The sequence below is a fragment of the Phoxinus phoxinus genome (genome assembly GCF_949152265.1).
Source record: "Phoxinus phoxinus genome assembly, chromosome: 13".
Taxonomy (NCBI): domain Eukaryota; kingdom Metazoa; phylum Chordata; class Actinopteri; order Cypriniformes; family Leuciscidae; genus Phoxinus; species Phoxinus phoxinus.
In genome coordinates this window covers 26304099-26324247 of record NC_136888.1, presented here as the reverse complement: position 1 = coordinate 26324247, position 20149 = coordinate 26304099, and the positions used below count along the sequence as shown (strand labels likewise).

Below are 20149 nucleotides of genomic sequence, written 5' to 3'. Positions count from 1 at the left end.
AATACATGCAAACGATTGCCCAAATGCCCACAGACCTCATGAAAAACTTGAAAGCCCAGAATTTTAACAGAAACAAGGGTTTCCAGTCTGTTATGTTATTATAACATGAAAATACACAAGTGGATCTGGCAAGCTTTTGTCCTGTGATTTTGCCAACAGCCATTCTCTCTTCCATGCAAATTGAGTTTAATCCTCACCTTTACACTTACAGATTGAAGTGATTGCATTAGGCTTTCAAAAGCACCCCCTTCTGCCATCACAGAACTCCACCGCTAATGGAGTGATTGGAATGAGGTCATAGGGAACACAAAGAATGTCAAGAATCTCTCAAGATTGTTCAGAATACATGGTCACTCTCAGAGGAGAGAGCTTTTCATTGACAAACACCATAACAAACTTAATAAGGTATCAGCCTTAACAAGAACTGTATGTCAGAACATGCTTTTATTTAATATTGTGAGGTGTTTTGCATTTTTCAAATACATAAATCATTCATCAACAATAACTTTTAAATCTTTGAGAAATCATAATTTGGAACAAGATACAACATTGAGCCTATACATATGAATATGCATAGTAATCATCTAATTATGACTATTTCAATTAAATGAATATGGCAACAGTCTAACCTGAATCATACATATAATTTACTATTTATATTGTAACAAACCATAATTGATTTCAATTTTCATAAGTAAATTCAAATTCTATATCATATTGGTATTTACCCAGCTAACAGTGAGCATTCCTATGTAGCTAACATTTTTGCAAGGTTATCTTAGTTCCTTCAGTAACATTAATAGAATGTTTGTTTAAACATATCTGGTCTTTAATAATGTTCTCAAAACCATAGCAGAAAAACATTATTTATATGTTGTTCGTGGAGCATTTTGGTTTAGTTGGTTTAGTTGGAGGTATTTTTAAATGCTTCCACTTATTTCAGAAAATTAACCATTTTTAATTTTCATAATGTGTGAAGAACGTTCATATAGCCAAGAAAAAACTTTTTAAATACATTTAAATCCAAAACCTGGACATTTTGTTTTAAAGTTTTATTTCTGGGAACTTAATGGGAACATTAGTAAATAGTTCTTGGGACATATTTTTGTTAGATGGGTGGTATTAGTATTTAAAGTGGCACTAAGCATTTTTTTGTGCTGTACTGTACACTCACATTAGTTACTGTAATACCAGTGTATTAGAAAAGCTGTTTGATTCTACATGAGAGTGGTTTCCCTTTTCTATCATGTTGAGATCACATGACCAGACAACTCACTTTATCTTGTTATCCCCCTATTTTTTGACAATTTCAATAACAACAACAACAAATATTAATAATAATGGGTGACAAATGTGTATTTCTACAATGGGATTACATGAAATGTAAATGACTTTTTGCACCTTTTACACTTTTAGTATGTTCAATGCTAGCTAAACTAGCGATAAAAACACAAATGCTTTTTTTCCACAGTATAATCTGCTCAGTAAAAAATCCTCAATCGTTCCGTTTCTTTGGCAGTTATCATTCATCACTTAATGTCTGTTCACTATTGTGCATTTTGAATGCTGAGAGCTTTTAAAGTCAACATAAATTTCCGTTTGCAACCCCTGTGTGAATGGGAATTAAAGTTATCCATCAGGAATTAAGTGGATTGTGAAAAGTCGACCGAAAGTGTTTAATGCTTAAATAGTTATTTGGCAAATGGTTAACGTAATTCAATAGCCTGTGCCAGCAGGAAAGTAAAGTTGTTTCAGGGAGAACAGTAAGCAATAACAATTTGATTTGAAGATTACAAAGACAAACAAATTTTTTTCTTTGGAACAACATGCACCGATGAATCAATCCACAAGACAAAGAACGTTAAGAACCACATTGGGAACGTACATAGTGTCCATTTTGATTTCATGTTGACTTTAAATTGAGTTTGCTGTGTCTTACACATGCACTGCCCATGGAGTAAAGGTGCCAGGATCCGCAGGAGGACACTAAAACAAACACACACACAAACACACATGTATTTAACTGTCAACAACACTTCATTAGGCTCAATCAGAAGCATTTGATAACATTAAACCACATCAAGTTTAATTTGAAATATATTTTATATACATACTACTATTCAAAAGTTTGTTGTCCATAATATTTAAGTGTTTGAAATAAGTCTCTTATGCTCATAAAATATTATTACAAATTAAAATAACTGTGTTGAAAGCACAATTTTTAGCATTCCTCCATTCTTTAGTGTCACATGATCCTTCAGAAATCATTTTAATATGCTGATCTGCTGCTCATTGTAAACTTTGAAAACAGCTTTTTGGGGAATCCGTGATACAGTTTTTTCAGTGTTCGTTGATGAATAGAAGGTTCAAAAGAACAGTATTTATTTGAGACAGAAATATTTTGTAACAGTGTAAATGTCTGTACTGTCACTTTTGATCAAGTAAATGCATCCTTTCTGAAAACACATACATTTCTGTCACAAAAAAAAAAGTCATACTGAGCCCAAACTTTTGAACAGTACTGTCCGACTTGATCTGAGAAGGCATAATGAATTCATCTTCAGTCTGAAATGATCCTTGTTCAGATTTGATGCCATGTTTAATTCGCAGCTCTGTGAGGAAATTAAAGTTACTACATACCAGTTTAGTAAACTTGTCCTCACAGGCATTTCGTATCCGTTCAGGCGTGGCGGGGCTGTCCAGTCTGAAGGGTCCAGTCAGGCCAGACTCAGCCCTGGCAGCAGTGATGGCATCTTTAATGGCATAAAACACTGAGGCCGCCAGAAAGAGAGGAGGCTCGCCCACAGCCTGAGCACAAGCACACACTTAAAGGTTAACAGACACAAACTATGATCTTACTGTGTGAAGTCGGTTGTTGTGGTGCGACCAACCTTTGAGGAGAAGATGGCCCTCTCGTTGGGAGCGTCTCTGAGAAGCGAGACCTTTAATTCAATTGGAATATCCCCAAATGCGGGAATCTTATACATGCCAGGTCCGCGAGTATATAGGTAACCATCAGGAGAGTAGCGTAGTTCCTCTAGCGTGAACAGACCTAAACCTTGCATGAACCCGCCCTCCACCTGCACACGCAGCCATAAATCAGATAATATTCATAATGAACTGACAATTGAGTGATCTGCTTTATTCATTTGAGATGAAATACCTGTCCAATGTCCAATGCTGGATTTAAACTCTTGCCCACATCCATGACTATGGACGTATGAAGATTCTGACAGGAAAGAGAGTTAACTTTTTAGCCTGCATCTCAAATATGTAATTTGTTATGTAGACCAGATGTCCTGTGGTCAGTAAAACTGGCATTTGAACATAATAAAGACACAATTAACATTGGCATTACCTTGTGTGTGCCAGTTAGACAGTCTATCTCCACCTCTGAGACGGCCACGCCATAACTAAAGTAGTTAAATGCCCTTCCTGAATTTGTGTCAAAGTCATAGCCAAGATCTGGAGTCCTATAAAATATAATCGGATTAATTATAACTCTCATTTCTATGAGGACCAACATGATTAGCACTGTGAAATGTGACAATGATCAAATTTATTGAAATGTATTAGAATTCGATGAGTTTATTAGCTGAAGAAAATATTAAGAAATTAACATACTTGTAAAATCCACTGATAGACAGGCTTACTCTGTCAAAATAGGCTGCTCTCACCTGAAATAGACATACAGGTAATGTCAAAAATATATACATTCAAACATTTGATAAATAATTACTTAAAATAACTAGATACTGACCCAATCCTCCCAGCAGCCTTTGGGGTTTTTGTCTTTGTAAGGCTGAAGTCTTTGTAGTAACGTCTGGCAAGCATTCTATGGGACATTACAGGTTTGCGTGGAATTACTAATTATGACAAATGTTGTTTTGATTTTTTTTTTTATGTTTCTTCCTCACCAAGGTTGAATTTATTTGCTAAAAAAAAAAATACTATAAAATATTATCACAATTGAAAATAATTGCTTTATATTTTAATATAATTTAAAATGACTGTGATTGCAAAGTTGAATTTTCAGCATCATTACTCCAGTCTTCAGTGTCACATGATCCTTCAGATTTTTTAATGATTTTATGATTCTTCGATTAATAGAAAGTTGAAAAAGTTTTGACTGTTACTTTTAATACATTTAATGTAGATTTAAAAATAAAATCATACTGACTCCAAACTTTTGAAAGGCAATGTAAAACGCATCATAAATTAACATTTCTGGTGCATGAGCCTTACATAGACGGCCATGCCGTTAAGGTCTGAGGAGGCAGAGGCGGCCGTAGGGCTGGTGTTGGGAACTGTGTTAGTGCTGGTCTCTGTGATGTGAATCTTTGTGCTGGGGATTCCAAGAGTTTTACTGGCCACCTGCACAAAACTAAGATTAATATAAAAAGCTCTGATCAACATTATATATATATGTGTGTGTGTGTGTGTGGGGGTGTGTGTGTGTGTGTGTGTGTGTGTGTGTGTGTGTGTGTGTGTGTGTGTGTTACCTGGATCATTTTAGTGTGCAGGCCCTGCCCCATCTCTGTTCCACCATGAGTTAGTAGAACAGAACCATCTGAATACACAAGTACTAATGCTCCTGCCTGAATCAGAAATGTAAATCACATACTTATATACCCAATCACCTCTTTCTAATCTAAGAATGATTTAGAGCCTGAGAGGAAGAGGGCTGACCTGGTTGAGGAAGACAGCAGTGAAGCTGATGCCAAACTTGGTGGGAATGATGGACAACCCTCTCTTGGTCCAACGGTGCTGCCTTGAATGAAAGGATTACAACAGTTCTTACCCAAAAAGCTTGGCAGTACCTGAACTGAACATATTTACAGCAACATCCAAATAAAATCCCTTCATAAAAATTACATAATCTGCTGCTCTGTGTCAGTTTAGTATTATTACTATACTGTAATAGTATTTATAAATATTTTGAATTAACATTTATTTTTATTTTTTTTCAGTTTTCCTTTTAGTTTGAAGAGTTAGTAATTTTTACAAGATTCAAGTAAATTCTATTTAGCTTTAATTTATTTTTATTTCAGTTTTATTACTTCAACAAAACGTATTCATTTCAGTGATATCCCAACACAACATTCCCATCATTCTTTTAATTTTGTTAAGTTTGTCATCTAATATTGCGGTAGTTTTATTTCAAGTAACGAACATGATCTTACTGATGATTCTTAAAAAAAAAATGTTTTAGCTTTAGTTAATTAGTAAAATGACCGTCACAGTCTGCCGCTGCTCTATTGACACTGAAATGTATTGAATATGATAGACATATGATTTAAAAAATATTTAATTTGTTTATTTTTCATTAGTTATTTATAGATTGTATTATTATACATTTTACAGCATAATTTGTATTATTTGTAAATGTTTTAGTTTATTTATATATTTTTTTACTATTTATTTACATTTTAGTTAATTTATTTACATTTAGTTAATTTATTTTGTATCTTATAATGTCAGAAAGGCACCGCAAAAACAGTTTAATTTAATTTCCACTACACTTATCTCAAAATATCATTATAGCATAGTCTCGTTAAACAGCACAAACTCTCAGCTTAATATCTATGAGTATTTCAGACCTGTTGTATTGTTCCACTGTGTCCTTGCGCTTGCTGAAGTCTGAGATCTGCATGCACTCCTCCCAGCAGCGATGAATGGTAAACTGGTCCAGACGTTGATTAAAGTGCGTGAGATCTCCCTCCTTGTACATGTTCAACTTCCTCACCTGGAATTAGTAAAGGATCCTGTTACAAGTGATCTGTGTGGACTATGAGAGAGAGAGAGAATTGCAGTATGAACCTCTTCTGCCGGCAGACCACAGCTCAAAGCCACATCACTCATCCAGCTCTCTGCGATCATCATGCCCTGCGGCCCACCGAAGCCTCTGAACGCAGAGTTAGACGGCAGGTTGGTTTTACACATGTAGCCTGTGCCACGAATGTTAGGAATGTTGTAGGAGTTATCCATGTGGAACAGTGCCCTCTCCAAGATCTGTGGATTGAGACACAATTTTAGGCTTGGAGGGTCAGAATTTTTTGTAGTGTGTCTCACTGACCACCAGGGGGAACTGATGTTCAAAACTTTGGGATGCCTACTCACTGACAATGACAGGTCCTGTGAATTGCCTGCATTGCTGTAGAGTGTCACATCAAGTGCCATCACTCTTCCACTGTTCATGTAACCAACCTAGACATGCGATTACAGAGAGATCGTGTCTGAGAAAAGTCTAACAAGGACAATATTTGGCTAATTTGCAACACTTCTCACCTTGTAACGACCTAAGAATGGATGCCGGCCACCTGTGACCAGCATGTCCTCATCGCGATCTAACATGCAGCGAACCGGTCGCTTGACACTTGGAAAAAAAAGACAATATCTTCAACTTCCACAATGTGACACATACAGGCTGTATAAAATGAGGCACATCAACGCTGTTACATTCATTTGTTGTAAGTTTTCATACGTATGCGCGGCAACAGCAACCACTGTGGAGAGAATGGTGCTCCGACTCTCTTTCCCTCCAAATCCTCCTCCCATCCTCTTCACGCGACACACGATCCGGTTGGCAGGAACTCCTAGAGCTTTAGCCACGAGGGCCTAAGCCAAACACAGCAAATCATTTCCATAAGGACAGTACAATCAACATTATATTTGGCAACGTCTGTCTGTCTGTCTGTCTGTCTGTCTGTCTGTCTGTCTGTCTGTCTGTCTGTCTGTCTGTCTGTCTGTCTGTCTATCTATCTATCTATCTATCTATCTATCTATCTATCTATCTATCTATCTGCTATTGTCTCTCTATCTATCCATCCATCTATTATTTATTATTTAACTAAGTTTTATTTTATGATTATTATTAAACTATAACAATATAAATAATAATTATATGATTTATTAATAATTTTATTATTAGATAAAACTTATTATTAGATAAAAATGAACATTAATTAAATATTATTGTTTTATTGATTTCAATTAATTGTTTTTTTTTTATAAAAAAAACTTTCAGACAATATTTTGTCAAGCTACCATCACCATTTTTATGTCTTATGCCATCATACAAATTCTGTATAGATTGAGAATGTCATTCAGATTGAGAATCCTCTACAGAAAGTAATTATTTTTATATGTTTACTTGAGTCTTGGTGGCCGCCTGAGTGGAAACAAACAGCTCCATTTCTCCATCCTCTCCACGAGGGAGAGCCAGTGTGCAATTAGTCTCCAGATAAAAATGTTCCTGTCCTCCAATGTGCATCTCACCTGCAGATCACATAGTTGGAGTCATATATTAGATACAAAGTTGTGAATGCGCATACATTGGAATATTGCATAAAAGATTTGTGAATAAAGCATTGTTTCCAACTTTTTTCTTTCTTGGAAATTGGCCCAAAATATCTGTAGTAAAAACTGACTTTTTTCCTACATCATAAAGGATTTTCATCTCAGAGCACGCTGACAAAACGCAATAAATGCTGTCGTGTTATTTTGCCTTTAGATGATGATGATTGGTAACACAATCATGTGAGGCGCTTCTGGGTGGCCATTAAACCAAATTATTTTGATGACAGACTTTGACTAAGGCATTTCAGAAAAAATAAACTACACCCGAGATGCTGTGATGTGATTAGTCTGCTGGTTAGTCCAGATATCCAATCACATCCACAGTTGAAAAAAAAAATGCATTAAAAATATAAAAAAATATGATCAAAATGAAATTAAATAAGCTTTCGGGACAAACAAAAGTAAAATTTTAGGGCTTTGGGTTATTTTGACCCGTGAGGAACTCTTTTGTTACAAGTACAGGAGAATTAGGGTTAAATAGAAACATGGTTATACCATGCAGTATGTGATCTGAGTCTTTGAATCCTTGTGCAACATCTCCTCTGTCTATACTTCTCACCGGCTGATAGAAGGACTCGTTGGTAATGGCATCCTGTTTGAAAGAGTGAGCGCAAACATGTTAGAAAACCAGTCAAGCTTATCTTTATGCGTAGTGTGTATTTTTGAACTTGTACAAGCTTGTTGCTCTGAAAACCTTGAAAAATCCTGTTATGTAACGATGACAGCAGGAAAAGCGCCAAGTAATGGTGAGAGGTCAGATCACATAACCAAATGTTTTGCAATAATATTGTAGATCAGTGGGACTGGGTCGAAAACCAAAAGTGAGTTGTAGTTCTGTAGCCATTATCAGAATTTAATCGTAAACATTTACTTTTGTTCAATATGCAACTTTAAAGGGACAGTTCACCCAAAAATGAAAATGAGCCCATGATTTACTCACCCTCAAGTCATCCTAGGTGTTCTTTCAGACGAATACAATCGGAGTTATATAAAAAACAATCCTGGCTGTTCCAAGCTTTATAATGGCAGTGAATGGCTGTTTCTTTTTTGAAGTCCATAAAAGTGAATCTATCCATCATAAAAAGTGCTTCACACGGCTCTGGGGGGTTAATAAAGGCCTTCTGAAGCAAATCGATGCGTTTGTGTTAGAAAGATATTCATATTTAACATGTTGCAAAGTAAAATTCTAGCTTCCGCCAAAATGGCCATACACAGTCTACTTACGCCTAATGCGCAACTTATGACGTCAGTAGCGTAGTGCGTCATGGCGTAGCGTAAATATCAGCAGTATGTCGTATTACTCGCATAAGTTGCACTGTAGGCTTAAGTAGAATCCATATGTTCATTTGGCCGGAAGCTAGTTATTTTACTTTATAGTTTTCTTACACAAACGCATCGCTTCGCTTCAGAAGGCCTTTACTAACCATGTGGAGCACTTTAATGGAATTTAAAACAGAAACGGCCATTCACTGCCATTATAAAGCTTGGAAGAGCCAGGATTTTTTTAAAATATAACTCCGATTCTATTCGTCTGAAAGAAGACTGTCATACACCTAGGATGACTTGAGGGTGAGTAAATCATAGGCGAATTTTCATTTTTGGGTGAACTATCCCTTTAAGTCACCGCTTTAAGTCTATTGTATGTCTGTGCACACATAAATACAAACCTGAATGGTGACAATCACAGGCTGCAGTTCCTCATAGCTGATCTTCACAGCTTTGGCTGCTCTCTGAGCATGAGCCTGTGTGTCTGCCACAATGGCCCCCACTATATGTCCAACACATGTGACCTAGCATGAAAGATCAATGTGGGGAAGAAAACCATGAACTCTTCATGAATAAACAATAGTGACAAATAATTGGTAAGACATATCAAACACACACTAACTATAAAAAATTTGGGGCAGGTATGATTTTTGAAATGTTTTTAGATGGAATTTTCAGCATTATTACTCATTACAATCTTCAGAAATCATTCTAATATTGCTGATTTGCTGCTCAAGAAACATTGCTGCTTCATATTTTTTTATCAAAAGAAGTTATTTGAAATAGAAATGTGTTTAAAAAGTCTTTACTTTCACTTTTCATCAATTTGATGTGTCCTTGCTCAATAAAAAGTATGAATTTCTTTCAATTGTACAAATAAAAAAAATCTTACTGTAGTGTATAATACTGTCAAATGACATATATCAAAGACATTTACATTTTAAATAAAAGTGATTCAAGCAAGTATGGAAGGCCGCTTACGCCTCAAGCCGGGGACACACTTAATGACTAGCTGAAATATTATAAGACTGAACTGAACACACTTACAAACTGTTACAAACTCTCCAACGACTGCAGCAGATTTTAAACACTGACTGTAAACACCGACTGAACGCAACTGTGCCTGCCTCGGCACGTTTGGACATGATCAGGCATCCGTATCAAATTACATTCATAATCGACCTTACAGTCATTACTTATTAAGTGTGTAGAAAAAAAAAAGATAATTGTGAAACATAACAATTGCAATGTCATTTTTCATAATTGTGACTGTTTAAAAAAAAAAAAAAAGTTTACCTCAAAAATAACTTTAGTTTTTCACTATAAGCCGGTAAAGGTCTTTGCAACAAATGTCTGGCATTTTATTACTGCACCACGTCCAAGATGCTTAACCATTAAAGAACACGTCAAAGTGTAACTGCAAATATAAATGATTATGCCGTTAAAAAATGCTTGATCATACAATAGCCAAACCCAGTCTGCAATCAAATGAGATGCATGTGAGAAACATTTTGCACGGGGATCCATCTACTATACTGTACGTCTGTCACATGTGCATGGCGTAATTTACTACAACTTCCCAATGATACACTCAGTTTTGCAAGGGAAATGTAAAAGCCATTGTCTAGGTGGCCTAATCCCTGATTTACTCTGCATCATGACTAACAACAGACTTCTATATAAAAGGCAAACACTGTCATAATCGATTTAATACGTCTCACATTAGAAATATTGCACAGAAAATGCACTAAAATATAGATGAATCCACCTTAACATCTGCAAAAACGGTCTCGTCATAGACGATAGGTCCTGTCACGTTACTTCCTGGAATGTCTTTGGCAGAGATAAATGCAACCACTCCAGGAACCGCTATTGCATCAGAGGTGTCAATTGACCTACAAGAAAAAAAGGTGCACATGTAGTTAACAATCTTGGATAAAGATTGTCTCAGATCACAACAATCTCAGAACTTAACCTTTTTACGACATGAGGTTCATAAAAACAACGTAGGCTCTCTTTAACATCAGCACTGTGCATGTGAGAAGTCATATAGATGGTTTTAACTCAATATTAAATCATTCCAAAACATGACGTGTGTCCTTTTTCCAACTAACTTTATGAGGGCATGAGCTTTAGTGCTTGTGACCAAAGCCAAATGGAGCTCATTTTCATAACAGGGTATGTCGTCACAGTAGACCGCTTCTCCTGTGGCCTGCTTAAGAGCGGAGAGGTGCATGATCGGCTGCCCCACTACATCATCACTGTTAAGACCAGGGGGAACTGCCTGCAAACAAAGAAATAAAGTTAAAGGAGAACTCCGGTCAATTTTAACATTGAGCTCATTTTTTTGTAAATTTGGAGTGCTGTCAATACAGAGAACAACGACAAAAATCTGTGTTGCCTACACCGTGTTATCCTCTTTTTAAAATTTGCACCCTGTTGACTTCAATGGGGCAAGTTTTAAACCTGCTTTTAGCCTCTTAACATCCTTAATGTTTCATTACAAGTGCCTAGCCATGTGAGTGATTCTTTTAGAGTGAACAAGGGTGAATCTGACTGCAGTAGATGTGAAAGATATGAATAAAAATGATGTTATTTCAGCCAGCGCAAATACCTGTATTTACATCCTGTTTTCGGTCGAAGTCCAAAGTAGTCAATTGCTAAATTCACGCGCGTGATCATAGGTAACTAAACCTATGCGTGTGAACTCGACAATCGACTACTTTGGACTTCGACCGAAAACAGGATGTAAATACAGGTATTTGCGCTGGCTGAAATAACATCATTTTTATTCATATCTTTCACATCTACTGCAGTCAGATTCACTCGTGTTCACTCTGAAGGAATCATCTAATTAAACATTAAGGATGTTAAGAGGCTAAAAGCAGGTTTAAAACTTGCCCCATTGAAGTCAACAGGGTGCAAATTTTAAAAAGAGGATAACACGGTGTAGGCAACACTTTTTTTGTCGTTGTTCTCTGTATTGACAGCACTCCAAATTTACATGTTAAATGTTAAAAATGTTAAAATTGTTAAATGGTAAAATTGACCGGAGTTCTCCTTTAAGCAATCTGCCAAAACAATACACAGATAAAGCTGCCAAAGCTTTATTTATATGTACCTGGTAGAGCTGTACACTGGATGGTGAGTCCAACTGGAAGAGCTCAGTAGCAGTAGCATACTCAGGTCGGATGTCTTCCACAGTCAGACCCTGTAGAGACACAGATTACAATTAAAGTCACCATGAAATCAAAATGGACAATTCTTGTTTTTTATGGAATATTACAGAATTTATTATAAATGATTTATCCGTGCACATCATTATTTATTTATTTTAATCATGTGCCCTCCCAATCTTTAACCAAAACTTCCCCTCCCTCTTGCAGCTTCTTAAACGACCACAAAGAGTTGTGAGAACATCAAATGCATGACAGATCCGGGTCATTTGTGTCAGGTCTTAAAGTCACCGCAGCCTAATATTCCTGCTGCTGTCTGTCATTAATGTTAATCAAACAACAAAAGACAAAAATAAAATAACTCACAGCTCTTTACTGATTCACTTTTGTAGCTTTAATAAGATTTAGATTTAGATATATATATAGGCACTAGCTATAATTACTAATTTCATTGACAGAAAAATCCATTTCATCAGTAGCTGTATTGGTATCTGTGATAGTGGCCTTCATTCATATTGAGTAAGGAGAAGTCATTAAGTAAACATTTAAAATATACCATCTTTATGTTGTTTCTACATTTCAATATGAAATATATCATTATAATTATTCTTTGAATGTTAGGAACGATTAATCGCTATTAACTGCAGAAAGAATTTAAGATTAATTTGTTGTTGTTGTTTTGTCGATTGACAGCAATTTGTATTTAAATTATTGATTTATTTAGTCATTTATTAAAATTACGTGGGAGCCAATAGCCTTGTGGGCAGCACTCCGACTAATATAGAGTACTGTACGATCATATTCCCCTCTCTCCACCCTTTGCTTTCCTGTCTGATCTCTACACTGTCCTATCCAATAATGGCATAAAAAAGCACAAAATATAACTTTAAATTACTTCTGTTTTGGAATTTGTCAAACACTTGATTGTGTAAGTGTGCAAAAAACAAACAAAAAAACCTCCGTCTGCAGGTTCAGAGCCAGTTTGTGCTGGACAGTGAGGAAGAACTTGTAGAAGAGGCTGATAGTCAATGTGCGCCTGTATGTCACCATCCCACCAGGAGCTGAGGGAGACAGACTCATCTCCTCAGCCAATGAGGAGCAGGCTTCCTCTAGAAGCTCCTCGTTCCATTGCCTGCAATCAAATAACAATTCTGTGAAACTGATGCAGTCATTCTGCTCATGATTCAGGAATGAGGCTGAATGTCAGAAACTAATTTTAAAAATGTGCCAACTTTTACCTGTTGAGCAACCTGTTGCATGTGGCCGTGGCAAGGACAGTCACAGGGGCCATTCCTCCATAGCTTATCCGGATACTCTCCACCACATTGGATTGCTCCTTGAAGAATACATTCATCCCGCATGTGACAATGGAGATGTCATCCTCCTTGCGAGGGGACTGTTTGAAGGATGAGAAGTACTGGCCCTAAAAAATGAATTGAAAGAATGACTGATTCATTACTGAGATACCGACATCAATATCAATATGTCTTTCCAAACCAGTATAACTTTCTCTTTTTCAGCTGAACACAAAAGGAGAAGAGTTAAAGAAAATACAAGAATTATGGAAAGATTCTAAACGTAAATGGCTTTCCTCACACAAAGCCCTGGTGTGAATTCAGAAGACTTCCAATATAGCGAACGAGTCATATTGACCAATTTTGAAGCTCGACAGTCCAGATCAGCATTCATTTTCATTATATGTAATAGAGTAGCCATGATTCTTCAAAATCTCTTTTGTTTTCCACAGAGGATAGAACATCATATGGGTTCGGAACAACATCAGGGTGAGTAATAGATGGCAAAATGATCATACTTTCAATTAAAACGTTTATTTTGAAAAGAATCTGCAGACCTTTTTTGTGTATGGAATCTCAATGGACAACAGAATCTCCTCTGGCTTCAAAGCGGTCTTCCTATAACCAGGAAAGAACTTGTCATCCATTTCAAGAACACGTTTCTCCCCTTAAAACATCAGAAAAAGATTTTTATAGAATTTTTAAAACATGCATTAAAAGTTAAATTCATACAAAAATGTATTTTTGCTATCATAAAATCTGTAGAACAAAGAACATGGAGACTATGTCAAGAAAACATACAAGGTCAACACCCTACAGTACAGTTACACATAAACTAGACTGTACTGTGAAAGTCCTATTTAGCTTCCAGTATCCTTGACCCCTGCCCTATGTACCACAATCATTCAATAAGCTGCCAAACATTGGGAAACTGTACATTTTTGACAGTATCTCTAATTTCCTGTAGAATTGCTATTGGCTACAACAGTAATTACCACCATAACATTCAGACTCCAGCCGGAATGCATGTAAAATGAGTGGAATAGCATATTTCCATAGACTGGCTCTGAATGTTTTCTCTGTTCTCTGTATTCTGTATCAGATCATGAACATTTACAACCTTTGATCCTCGATCGGGGGGTGTACTGTACCTTTGGCCATCACCGTGAGTTTGCAGCCAGCTGCCATAAACACAGGGTTGAGGTCTGAAATGGGACTCGCTGTCATAATATTGCCACCAACAGCCTGAAAGCATTAACATGATATTTAAGAAACTGAAATTAATCATTGATCACTTTAAATCGCAGGTTGGATGATTAAAACATGATTTATCAACCATGTGACATTCATAATCATTTATGTTTTATTGTTCAAGTTAGGCATTTAATTAAGTTAAACAGTCATTAAGTAACTTTTGTATAAAGCACATTGTCAACACTTTGTTTTGATGGTTCCCCAACAGACATTCTACTGACTTTGCAAGTACATACACCTTATTCTACTAACCCTAACCCCACCCCTAACAGTCTCCTAATAATCAAGTAATACTCGAATCAGTTATTTGAAATGAAGGTGCAATGTTACTTACAGTCAACAGAATGTCTAAAGGAAACCATCAAAATAAAGTGTAACCAACGCTGTGTCACTTTTTGTTTTCAGGAACATGACATACCGCAACATTTCGGATCTGCTGTCCTGCAAACCAGCGCAACTGCTCAAGAACAGCCTTAAAGATCTCCGTCTGTTGAGCGGGCAGCTTCTTCACCGCTGAATGCAACACATCCCCCAACACAGTCAACGTCACTGATGCGCCAACCTGGATGCCTGTGAAGCACATGCTTGTTACAGCCGAGATTAACCGCCAACTATCAATTAACCTAAGCAGTGAATGCCACTGAAGACTAGATTGAAGACAGATACAGTTCTGACTCTATAAGGTCTTAATGTATTGTATTGACAAATAATATTTGCTTCAAATTATCGAACAACACACATTGACAGCTTTCCATTACGTATATGATTCTTACCATCCTGAGTGTGTTGGATTTTGTTCAGTTCTGGGATGCAAGCCGGTGCCAGAATCACAGGGTAAAGAAGGTTTTTGAACTTCATCTCAATGCCTAGAACAGAGACTCAAAACAATTAAAAACTCGATCCCATAATGTTTTGCATTGAGTTCTTTGAGTACTGCACAAAGAAAAAATGGGTGTATGTTTGCCTTGCCTTGTGGTTGAGTGAATAATTAAGTTTTATTCCTGAATAAATCAACATTTTGTACAAAACAGTTGAGTGAATGATTAAATGACTACCTATTAAATACAGTTACTGGTCGCCACATACTGGCATAACAATGTAACATGCAGAAAGAATGGTTTCTGGACATATTTCTAGCTAGATTTTGAAGCGTGGATCTGATGGACACTTGAGGCTACGGAAGAGGAGTTGTGAATGGGAGTGAAGCGACGCAACTGACACTGTAGGTCACATATCAATGATAACACGACGAATATAGTACATCCAGATTACATTCATACTATTAGAAAAAATCTAATTCAAGGACCGGAACTAACTGTATAATTTATGCTATTTTCATATTAATATTCTTAATGTATGTGGGCCTCACCAACTTCTGTGTTCCCAACCACTAGTTTAGCGTTTGGATAGGTCGCCTTCAGCTCGAGGAGTTCTTTAAGGGAGCTGGGTTGAATCCAAGACACTCTTTCCCCAATAAACCTCAGCTCTCTGTGGGGCTGTTTACTCAGACTCTGTAGAGCACAAATATAACTTAAACTGTTGATGCATCCATTTAATGCAGTAATCAGCCATTTTACTATGATGGTCAATCAAACTTATTTTATACACACCATGAGCTCAGGCGGGAAAATGATCTCTTGTGTCGGGTCCAGTGGCATAAACTCTGATTCGTCATACAATTTCTGAGCAGAAAGTGTTGAATTGTCCTAAAAATAGAGAAAGAAATGTCAAAAATATTTGTAAAAGTACAAACGGGCAACTGGCACCACTCAGATCCCTAACAGAGTTATATAATGTATACCTTTATGCAGATGAAAAGACCTTAGATAACATTTAGCACTGATATGTAATGCTGTGATTGTGAAACAGTGATCTTGAAGTGTCTGTTTGTTTCACAGTTGTAGATTTGACCTCACATGCTTATGAGTGTCAGTTCAAACATGTGACTGGTTTCCAATGAGAATGCAATAGCTGCCATGTCATTGATTTCATATCCAACTATGCTATAGGTTTATCATAAATGGAAAGACTTAAGGACAAAAACGTGCTTGTGCTCAGAGAAAATAGAGCATAGTGTCTGGATGTCTGCTCTACTCACATTGACATGCTCTTGTGTGTTTCCATTAGTCATACAGCAGCCATTCGTTTGTCCTTTCCCACCACAACATCCTCCATCCTGAAATTAAAATAGGCAGATATTAAACAAAAGATATTGCCTGTTTATTTTACAGCAATATATCAGCTCAGACTACCAGGAAATATTAATATTGTACTTCTAATAAGCCAAGATGATGGTAGCCATTGACTTGGTAGCCATATGAATGGCTACCGTCAACTGTTTGGTTAGCAACATTCTTTAAAATATCTTTTTTTGTGTTCAACAAAAAAGTACAATCAACATGAATGTTTAAGTAATTTCAACTTAAATTACATTAAACTGAAAATTAGTTGAATCTTGTACAACTTATAAAAAAATATATTTTGATGAGTAAAAGCAATTTAAAACATACACCATCATAGCTTACTGATCATATCATTTTTTTTAGTGTACACCCATAAACTCCCACTTACTCTCACAAACTATTATATATATAATTGTACCTTTGTGAATGTCCTGTAGCCTTCCAGAATAGGTCTGTACCCAGTACAGCGACATAAATTGCCTGTGTGCAACCGATTTTAAAAGCAAAAAGATTTATTTTAAAAAAGATATTACCTTAAGGGATAAAAGTGAACAAAATGCACAAGTTATGACTATTAACATACCTTGAAAGGCCTCCTGAATGTCATGCATGGTGGGTTGAGCGTTGTTTCTTAAAAGAGCGTACATAGACATCACAATTCCTGGCGTGCAGAACCCACACTGTGACCCATGCGTCTTTGCAATTCGCTCCTGGATAAAAAAAAAAAAAGATTATTGTTGTCAGAGATTCTACACTACAAACGAGCAGAAAGTAATATATCAAGTGATGCAGATAATGTTGAAACTGTAATGGAAATGGTTATAATGTTAAGTAATCTGACTTGATAAAAATTGAGACCTGTACAGGATGGAGTTTGCTTGCCACACTGCCGATGCCCTCCACGGTTGTTATTGCACAGTGATGCAAAGAGCATAGAGGAGCCAAACAGGCATTAACCGCATAGTGACTTAAAGAGTGTCATTAAGGACGTAACTCTGGCATACGTTTCAGAATCATTTAACAATTGTATTTAAATGGTTAACAGCTATCATCATGAATCTGTTAAAGACTTTAAGGACATCAATGCACTTTATTGCAAGATGGGAGTTGTGACGGATTTATTTAGCTAATCATAATTCTAACATCTAAACTTACTTCTCTTTTAGGCCTAACATTCTAAACACTTTAACAAAATGTACTTTTTCTGAGAAAAAAATTCTGAGATGCTGACCAGACAAAAGCAAAAATATACTTTCTGGAATAGTCTCATGAGTTATGACATATTGAGTAATCAACTTTTTCCATTTTTTTATAATTTGAGATCTAAGTTTGCTACTACCTAGTAACAGAAGGGTTTTGCATATGAAGAACCAATCAAATTGTAGGGAAATTCTGTAAAGTATCATTAATTTTTGCCATGCTCTATAAAAACTGTTGTATTCTTTTTGCTGGTGGGATTCTCTCTGATATTTGTCTGAGATCCCCCGGCCGTGATTAAAGCATATGCAAAGGCATTGTCTGGAGTCAAGTTAGTTAGTTAGTGGAACAAGTTATTTAGCGAAACACTAGAGATCTTACTTTTATTCCCAAGTGATAGTGTGTTCGAACGGAACAAGAAGTCGTTCGACTGTGTTAGATTGCGGTCAGCTAACTATAATTATTATGTATTTTGTGCGGTCAGAATAGCTACTAGGTGTCGTCAACCCAAGCGGTCAGAGGTGAACTCAACGGAGTATAATATTTTCAGGTGTCAGGAACACTGGTTCAACCTAAGTCAGGTGCGTGGGGAAAAATCTACCACAGAGTACATCAAAAAGATACATAATCCGGTTTTGGTGTGGATGATATTTGGACACCATTACAGTGCAGGCTCCACAACCTCCTTCAGCACATCCCAGTTTGGTTCCTGTCAGACCCACTGCAAGCATCAACACTAAGGAAAACAGTCACACTGAAAAAAACAACAATCTTGCCAAATCAGAGTGCTAAATAAATAATACAAAATTACTATAATAAAATGTTGGTAATGTACAACAAGGTCAATAAGATGGCAGTCTCTTTAATCCAAAATAACATGTTTGGATCAATAAATCTCACTTGTATCAGTAGTGGTGTCATGTAAATGATTGATGAAGTTAACAAAAATTAACCAGATTAATGCTAAAAAATTATGTTATGCTAAAATTGTTACAGATTATTTCTACACTGTAAAAATGTATGATCCACAAGTTATGACAACATTTGTTTTTACATTGCTTTAACTAATCAAAATAAGTAATTTTTAACTTTTTTTTGTTATACAAGATTCAACTATTTTTTTTTAAGTCAGTTAAATACAATTTAAGATGAAATGACTTAAACATCCAAGTTGCTTGTACTTAAAATAAAAATAAAATAGGCAGCAACTCATTTTTTTTTTTTTACAGTGTACCTGATTTGACTCTATCAAGTACTTTGGTGTACAATCTAATTGATTAATATTCTGTAATATTCAAATTGAGGAGTTTTTTACCAAAATGCAGGGGGAATAAAATCAACAAAATTCTCCACAACTGTTAATTTATTACATTTATCTCAAAGTTATATCATTGAAGTATTTTAGACAATCATACTACTGTATATAAATAAGAATAAGAGAGGCTTGATCACATATAGAAACAGATCAGCACTTTTCATGAGCAAAGACAACAAAATGAAAGTGATGTAAAGAAATACACTGTTGACGACTGGGATGTGAGCAAACCTCATGAGGAACCCAAACCCAAGCAGGCAGCAAACAATTCAGTTTAACCAAAAACATAACTCAGAAGACAGAAATATCAGTGTCTCGTAAATGCTGGGGTTATGGTCTAATAATGTAACTTTTTTTTAGAGGACAAAAAGCTTTCAGTTTCAACACACGAGACTGTTCAGTAGAGCAACAGATCAAAAGGATACAGCTTCTCCTTAAATATGTCAAGAGGGTTATCTCAGGCTCTGCGTTCTTCTCAGTGATCTGCACAGAATTAATTGTGGAAAACACGTTTGGGCATACTGGCTAACAACTTAACCCAGGGGGGGAAACAGAAGCAAAAAAAGTTGAAACACGTAGTTTAATGAAACACATTAAACAATGTAATTATTCATTACTCCAATTACCTTTTTTCCATTAACGAAGAAAACGAGGTCATCCCCTGAAGAGTGTGATTTAATCTTAATCTCTTCCATTGCGTTCCCCCAGTATCCTGAGATCAAATCCGTGAGATGAGCGCTGCTGTCTGTCACTGTAAGTGAGCTGACGAACTATGAGCGCTGCGACACGTGACCAGATTCTTATCAATACATGATTTTCATGAATGGAGAATCACATTTGGGAAGGTTGGTTAAAAAAAAAACAAAAAAAAAAAAACTTTGTTTCAGCTCACAAGTAGTCAAGAAAATCGATTACTTTACGTTTAATTTGTGAAACCTTGAGTAAGTTCAATAGTCTAGATTTGAAGCATGAAATGACAGGAGTTACTGCATTGAATTTTCTGTCTGTAGCCTAATTTTCGGTGCGCAATCTGTCGAATCAAATTTGTGTAACACTTTATTTTACAGTGTCTTTGTTACATATACTTTCTAAAGTAATAACATA

General features: G+C 36.2%; 1 protein-coding gene across 2 annotated transcripts; it reads right to left on the bottom strand.

Annotated features, from left to right (window-relative positions):
- Positions 1 to 424: 424 nt before the first annotated feature.
- xdh (xanthine dehydrogenase) lies at positions 425 to 19813 on the bottom strand. 2 transcript variants are annotated; one of them, XM_079632858.1, is made up of 36 exons: positions 19672 to 19813; positions 19471 to 19528; positions 18355 to 18451; positions 17392 to 17500; positions 17117 to 17243; positions 16952 to 17013; positions 16449 to 16526; positions 15961 to 16056; positions 15720 to 15861; positions 15124 to 15216; positions 14769 to 14920; positions 14248 to 14341; positions 13654 to 13763; positions 13040 to 13224; positions 12759 to 12933; positions 11747 to 11836; positions 10740 to 10909; positions 10394 to 10520; positions 9027 to 9149; positions 7855 to 7951; positions 7154 to 7278; positions 6485 to 6618; positions 6289 to 6376; positions 6121 to 6207; positions 5821 to 6012; positions 5601 to 5746; positions 4690 to 4771; positions 4503 to 4598; positions 4246 to 4374; positions 3761 to 3835; positions 3625 to 3677; positions 3359 to 3473; positions 3164 to 3229; positions 2892 to 3080; positions 2641 to 2808; positions 425 to 1986 (listed from the first exon to the last, which is right to left on the bottom strand). In XM_079632858.1, the coding sequence occupies exons 1-36, from the start codon at positions 19738 to 19740 to the stop codon at positions 1936 to 1938; spliced, it is 4050 nt and encodes a 1349-aa protein (XP_079488984.1). In that variant the 5' UTR covers positions 19741 to 19813; the 3' UTR covers positions 425 to 1935. The 2 variants fall into 2 exon arrangements, with proteins under 2 accessions (XP_079488984.1, XP_079488985.1); XM_079632859.1 differs by lacking the exons at positions 18355 to 18451; positions 19672 to 19813 and having other exon boundaries at positions 427 to 1986; positions 19471 to 19503.
- Positions 19814 to 20149: the final 336 nt, after the last annotated feature.

What these genes read in the sequence shown, in the direction of transcription:
- xdh (XM_079632858.1), bottom strand. Translation starts at nt 19,740, where the DNA reads ATGGAAGAGATTAAGATTAAATCACACTCTTCAGGGGATGACCTCGTT. An exon ending in ACACACAAGAGCATGTCAAT is followed by an intron (nt 16,057 to 16,448) that starts GTGAGTAGAGCA and finishes CTCTATTTTTAG; the next exon opens with GACAATTCAACACTTTCTGC. An exon ending in AGGACAAGTTTACTAAACTG is followed by an intron (nt 1,987 to 2,640) that starts GTATGTAGTAAC and finishes TGTTTGTTTTAG; the next exon opens with TGTCCTCCTGCGGATCCTGG.